General features: G+C 44.2%; 1 protein-coding gene across 1 annotated transcript; it reads left to right on the top strand.

Annotated features, from left to right (window-relative positions):
- The first annotated feature begins 859 nt into the window (after nt 1-859).
- Nucleotides 860-2952, top strand: ATP5IF1 (ATP synthase inhibitory factor subunit 1). Its single transcript, XM_061147855.1, has 3 exons — nt 860-1034; nt 1133-1224; nt 2676-2952. The coding sequence occupies exons 1-3, from the start codon at nt 948-950 to the stop codon at nt 2824-2826; spliced, it is 330 nt and encodes a 109-aa protein (XP_061003838.1). The 5' UTR covers nt 860-947; the 3' UTR covers nt 2827-2952.
- The last annotated feature ends 4370 nt before the right edge of the window (nt 2953-7322 follow it).

Consider the following 7322-nt stretch of genomic DNA (forward strand, 5'->3'; position numbering starts at 1 on the left):
TCTCTCAACTAAAAGAGAAAAAAACTGGGCCCAGAGGGAGAAAATGACATAGGACAAGGCTATGAACTACTATTATCTTGATGACATTTGTTAGATGTCTAAGGGAAGACCAAGGTAATGTCTTCCCTAGACACCTACCTATGCTCTTTTCAACTTCATTGCACCACACTGCCAGAAGTCCTGTTATCAAGTCCATTTGATAACACATCAATGCATCTCGCAAATATTAATTCAGTAATGACTTGACAACTTCATAAACTCGAAGGCGCAAAAAGACAAAAAGAACAATGAGCTATTGATAGAATGACGAAGGAGGGCAGAAAAGTTTTCTCTGAGCTGAAATTTGAGACTTGAGAGTGAAATGTCAGTGCAACAACAACAACCAAAAAAAAAAAACCATATATTCATACACCACACACACACACAAAAAAAATTCCCACAACTCTAAATGACTAAGTAAGGCCACCCTGGACGCCAGCATCATGGACGGAGCCGCCCACTCCGCCCCCCGCCCTCTTATTACCCATCTTATTGATGCTAGTAGTCCAGAAAAATGAAGGCTTCCTTTGGGTGTTTAACAGTAACATGAGAGTAGGAATGGTGAGGTGGGGGGGACGCCATGGCTAATTCTGATAGATCCAACAGCCGAGACCTTGGCTACTGCCTCTCTGTTCAGCTTTTCCCCAGCCTCCTCCATTTTTCTCCAGTCCTTTGACCCTGGAGCCCTTGCTAGGGGTTGGCTAAAGATGACCCCGCCCCTCTGTCAGGATTCGCCACAAACTACAGGAACCCCGCCTCCCCCTCGCATGATTCGCTACTCCTGGCTTCATCCCGCCTCTCCAGCGAAACGACTGGCTGCCTGGCCAGCAGGGCCGTTAGCGCCTGCGAAGCTGCGCCTAAGGAGAAGCTGTGCTTCAGGTCACTGGAGGGGTGCTTCACTGACAGCAATGGCAGCCACGGCGTTGGCCGCACGTACCCGGCAGGCCGTCTGGAGCGTCTGGGCAATGCAAGGCCGAGGCTTTGGCTCGGAACAGGTACGCCAGCGGTAGGGTCCGCTGCCCCAGCCCTGAGCGCGGATCCCTCTTCTCCCCCCGGCCCGCGTCTGTACCAATGCCCCCTTGTCTCTCCGCAGGGAGATAATGTTAGGTCCAGTGCGGGCGCGATCCGGGACGCCGGTGGGGCCTTCGGAAAAAGAGAGCAGGCCGAAGAGGAACGATACTTCCGGTGAGGCCCTTGGGACCCCGAGTCCAGCCCTAGTTCCCTCACGGCCTTCCAACCCTTCTTCAATTGTCAGTTGCCCCCACGCATCCCTCCCTGGCGTCCTGCGGCGTCCCATCCACACCCGACCCCATCCCACCTCACCCCCCGAGACAGACCCAACAGGCCCCTGAACCTGTTAACACCCAAGGCTTGAGCGCCCGACTGTCGCCACCTGTGGGCTCCCGGTGCCCTGCCGAATCCCACGGCCCCCATATCCAAGTCATTTCCACCTGCGGGTCTGCAGACCACGACTCATCTCTTCTTGAGTCATCTACCATCTCCACCCATGGAGTTCTACCCGCATCATGCAGAATGCCCCCCAGATTCCTCCCAGAGCGTCTAGATCCGACGGTTTCATTATCTGCAAACTCAGTGAGCCTGATTCTCTTGGCCCTTATCCCAGGCCTTAGCTTGGCAGCCCCGCAAGGATGGATTCCCTGATTCTTCAGACCCTCAGTCATTTCTAGACCCTTATGCCTCTGCAACTCGCCTCAGCGAGTGGGATCGTAGGAGCATGTGGCAGCTGCACGTGGTTGGGACACCCTTCCCCCCTTTTCTTGGAGACTTGGCCTGCTCCGCCCAGCCCAGCCCAGCCTTTAGGAGCATGGATTGGGCTGGGCCTGTCTACCCTGTTTACCAACCTCCAGTTATCTTACACTGACTTGTATCCACCGTGGGTAGCAGCGTGGAACTAATCTATCTTCTGCTTTCCTTGGCCTATCTTTTCTCTTCTGCCCTCTCTTGCTCACTATGAAGGATTATCACCATGGCACCTGTCATACCGGAGAGACAAGGTGCAGCCCTTAGAGACCATCTAATTGGCCTCCCACATTTTACATTTATGGAAAACAGAAGCCCTTATGTGGCCAAACCAACATTTGAATCATCCATTCTTGAGACCTAAATTGGACTCAAGAGACCACTTTTATTTTTCCTCCCCTTCATTTTGGCCTTTACAGAGGGCCTTGCAGTCCTCAGGCAAAGACAGCCCTAGATAAACTGGTGGGACACATATATTTGTCCTTTAACTATGCACCTTTATATCTCCCCACCTCCTTTTGCTCTTTTCCTCCCCAGAAAGGGATTCTGTTCTTTGGGTTGTTTCTCTAATAAGTCCTTTAGGTAGGGACTTAAGTCACCTTTCTGGAATTTTCTACTGAATCTGAAAGGACTCCATCATTAGCGGAGGAATTTCAGGCACTAGCACCAGGACAATGGAATCATTTTTGGCCATCTCCTATAAATGTTGTATCTTAGGATGGAGTCGTCTTTCATAGTGGGGCTTGAAGAGGGTAGAAGAGCCAGACTCCTGTGGGGTTGGGATGCCTGTTCTTTGCCTTAGGTATTTCAGGTGCTTAGAGATCTCTTTGGGGTGAAGAATTGGGATTAAACCAAGAGCCACTCTGTCCTTGTAGAGCTCGTGCTAAAGAACAGCTGGCCACCTTGAAGAAACACCATGAAAATGAGATCTCTCATCATGCAAAGGAGATTGAGCGCCTGCAGAAAGAAATTGAGCGGCATAAGCAGTCGATCAAGAAACTAAAACAGAGTGAGGATGATGACTAAGTGCAAAGTTCTCCATAGAATGGCTACCTATTATTGCCCACTTCTATGGAGACATAGTTCTGGTTTAACCAAAGTCAACCTGTGTGCTTCCAGCCAATTATAATAAATTGTCATTAGTGAACTGTGTGTAATGCTTCTGTCTGAAGAGGGGTGAGGGGACACACTACTGGGCCACTAAAATGAATCAGAAGACAGGGTACCCGCAGTGGGGAACTCGGAGACAAAGCACAGTGTGATGAGGGCTGTGCAACATGGGAAACAGTGTGACACGGAGAACAGAAAGCCCCTTTTCCCTGTCAGACACTAGGCAAGAGGTGTCAGAGAAAGCTTCTTAAGGGATAAATGTCAATGTGTAAGGTCAAGAGCAGTCTGGAAAACAGGAGTGGTTGCTTCAGTTCAGTTCAGTTGTTCAGTCATGTCCGACTCTTTGTGACCCCATGAACCACAGCACGCCAGGCCTCCCTGTTCATCACCAGCTCCCCAGAGTTTACCCAAACTCATGTTGATTGAGCCGGTGATGCCATCCAACCATCTCATCCTCTTCGTCATCCCCTTCTCCTCCTGCCCTCAATCTTTCCCAGCATCAGAGTCTTTTCAAATGAGTCAGCTCTTCACATCAGGTGGCCAAAGTATTGGAGTTTCAGCTTCAACATCAGTCCTTCCAATGAACACCCAGGACTGATCCCCTTTAGGATAGACTTTAAAAGTTGTAATTCAAGGCACCATCAGTAATAATACCATTTTGCATTTATAAAATGGATTAGACAACTCTGTGTGAACTAATTACCCTTGTTCTAATTATCCTCATGCAGGTTGAGAAGGCTGGAATTAGAAATCATGTGTCACCTTGGCATCCAGGTGATTAGACTCCTAATCTGTTAACAGCACAGAATCAGAATTATCTCTGAAGTTACATTTTGCTTTGCCGAGCATCCTCTTGCTTTAGACTTTAAGGCCTTGATTATTATACAAACTAGTTGTGTAACTCTTGTAGACAAAAATGCAAAAAACAACTTCAAGTGACATATGGGCCATTGGCAAGATATTTTCAATTCACCAGTTCAGTAGTAGATCATTTGCCCCAGAATTGTGATGTCATTTGTTTTAAGACAGATGACTTTTTGTTTGCACAAAAGGCTTTAGAACCATTGAGTGATAACATCTTGGACAAGTCCTATCCTTGCAGACCAGACGATTGATAGCTGTTTCCAAAACTTACCCATAGTGCTGCTGATGGAAAGTTTATTTCTAGATATTCTTGAGGTATGAGTGCTGAGATTGTAGTGGCCAGCAACAAAATGACCTTAAAGATGAGGTACAAAAAATGGTCATATTAACTCACATACCTTTTTAAAATTTTAAAACACTGTAAAAATTTGAAATGTTTAAAAACTGGTTGAGGAAAAAGTAACATCTTTCATTTTGGACTTTTATGACCAAAAAAAAAAAAAAGGGCACACAAAATCTTGGGAATTCTCTGGTGATCCAGTGGTTAGGACTCTGCTTTCACTGCCATGGGCCTGGAGTTCGATTCCTGGTCGGGGAAATAAGATCCCACATGCCCCGAGGCCAAACAGGCAAAGAAAAAAAAAATTGAAGATTATAGTATTTTGTGACTTCTTATAATCAATACTTTCCTTATTGGGAATGATGCTCCTAAGTTGATTCCTCAACAGCAGTGTATCATCTGCTCTTGTCCTATGTTTTAAATAAAAATCAGTCTAATGATGATTGGATCAAAGAGTTGAAACTTTAAAGTGAAGACAAGGAATCATGAGTTCATTTTTTTTTTTTTTTTTGCCTCACCTGGCAACATGTGGAACTTTCCCATCAGGGATCAACCTGAAACCCCTGCAGTGGAAGTCCAGTGGTTAAAACTGAGTTTCAACTCTTAAAAAAAAAGTTTTTGGAGCCGCCTAATTTAAAACTACCTGAGCTTTATGAAAAGGGTAACTCATGGTCTTTTTGTTAGGACATACCTGTGGTTAGTTTTCCTATCATGCTATAGTAATGGAAAGATATAACTGTTTTAAATACTTTAAATTTTTTAAACAAATATATGTTAAAAATCCTAAGATAATTTATGTGATATGAACCAGTTACCACAGACACAGCACAGGTCATGAGATTAACCAAAGACCCAGAAGCATCCTCAGGTGGTTCTTAGAATTTAGGAAATACTACAGCAAGGGATTCTTAAAGCCACAAGGCAGCGGCAGCAGCATCACCTGGGAACTTGTTAGAAATGCAGATTCCCAGGCCACATCCCAGACCTGCTGAAACTGAGGGTAGAACCCAGCAATGTCATTAAACAAGCTCCCCCAGGTGATTCTGATGTGCCCTGAAGTTTGAGGACCATTCTAAATTCTAATGAAATTTGCTGACATTCTTGGGCACAGGGCACTTTTAATAATCGTCAGACATAGGCAACATATGTGTCAACATAGGCAGATTACTAAGCACAATGAAGATAACTATATATTTAATTTAGTTTTAAAATATTGTGTTATTTGGTTGTTCAAGGTCTTAGTTGCAGCATGTTGGATCTAGTTCCCTGACTAGGGATAGAACCCCGGGCCCCCTGCATTGGGGCACAAAGTCTTAGCCACTGGAGCACCAGGGAAGTCTCTAATATAGTTCTCAATATGAATGCTATTTTAGGACTTTTAAAAAAAATGTATTAAGAATTATCCTGTAAAAAAAATTATTCTGTACATATTAGTATTTTCAAACATTGCATTCCACAGAATACAATTTGGAAAATGCTACACTGGTTTATTGCATTAGTTAAAATCTTTTTTGTTTACAAGTAACAGAAACCAGCACTGGCTGGGTTATGGAGGAGAAAAACAGTAATTTACTGGAAGAACAGGCTATTGCCTCACAGAATCTCAAGACCTGAACAAACAAAACTCAGGAAAGGCAGGGGCCAGAGAAGCCCTGAAAAGCGCAGGAGATCTGTCTAAGTAGCTTTCTAACCACCTGTGTCAGAAACATTAAAAAAAAAAAAAAGAATTTCTATGGAATTTTACACGAGATTATTTAACAATTATTTAACAATTGCACAACAATTTATATTTATGGAGCACTTTATAATTATTTACTCATTAAATCTCATGATATTTCTGGTAAATAGGTTCATACACCATAAGCTTAATTTTATAACCAAGGTAACAAAAGCAGGGAATTGGGAATAACTTTCTCAGGGTCACACAAGCAGGTTTGTGCTGAGCAAGGACTTTACTTCAGAACTCCTGTTTCCAGTCTTGAGTTGCAGTGGTTCAGCTACCTGTTAACTCCCTCCTCAACATGGAACAGGTTGGGAGTGGTGGGTCTTGCCAGGACCATTGGGGATGACCCAGGGTTATTCCACTATTTTCAAATATGCATTGCTGCATATTGTATGGATTCCAGTTTCACATTTCTAAAAAGTATGCATATAATTTTCAACATAAAAATTATATTTAGTATGTACTACATGCTGGACACTTGGTAAACACTGGGAATTCAACTACAAAATAATTCCAACTCCTGTCCTTTAGGAACCCACAGCCTATTGGCAAAGTCAAGTGGTTAAGCAACAATGTAGTCCTAATGGGATGAGTTTAGAATGTTGGAGGAGGTCGTGGGACAGGCACCCGACGCAGACCGGGAAGAGACATAACAACGGCCGGGTAAACAGGAGAGAATGGCACTCAAGAACGAATGACAGCATCTGGCATTGAGAGGTCCTTGGTTCCTGGGGAGTTGACAATAGTTCAGCCTTTCTATCTGCAGCATGGAGGGAACGCTGCGGGGCTGGGGAGGAGGTAGTGTAGTAAGTTCTGTGAATCTTCCCAGGGTTGAGCTGACCACCTGTAAGCTGAATCAATCCCAGTGTGATTACTCCTTAGTCCTTCCTTTCTTCTTTCCATCCTCTCTCCCTCCTTTGCTCCTTTCCCTCTTCTTTCTAAGTACAGTCCTTTATTAGAGTAGAAAACACCTAAACCACTTTTACCCATGAGGAATCTTCAACCTCAAACATCAGAAAGGAACAAAAAGCTTGGGAGCAGGCAAAGGAACAGAGAAACACAAGGAGACGTATGTCAACACTTCACACGCTGGGCCACCCAACACAATCTCGCAATTAGCAGATGCCACAGGTTCCCCCTTGCTCATCATTCTTTTTATTAACTTGAGATAAAATTCACATGACATAAAATTAATCATTAACCATTTAAAGTGTAAAATTCAGAGGCATTTAGTATATTCACAATATTGTGCAAACATTGCCTCTATTTAGTTGGAGACATTTTCATCACCCCAGAAGGAAATTCCATACCCATTAAGCTTTCACTCTCCATTTCCTCCTCAATCCAGCCCCTGGCAACCACTAGCCTGCTTTCTGTCTCCATAGACTTGCCTATTCTGAATCAACATGCAAATGGAATCATACAAAATGTGACATTTTGTGTCTAGCTTCTTTCACTTAAGAGTAAGGTTTTCAAGGTCCATCT

This window comes from Dama dama, chromosome 8 (assembly GCF_033118175.1).
Source record: "Dama dama isolate Ldn47 chromosome 8, ASM3311817v1, whole genome shotgun sequence".
NCBI lineage: Eukaryota > Metazoa > Chordata > Mammalia > Artiodactyla > Cervidae > Dama > Dama dama.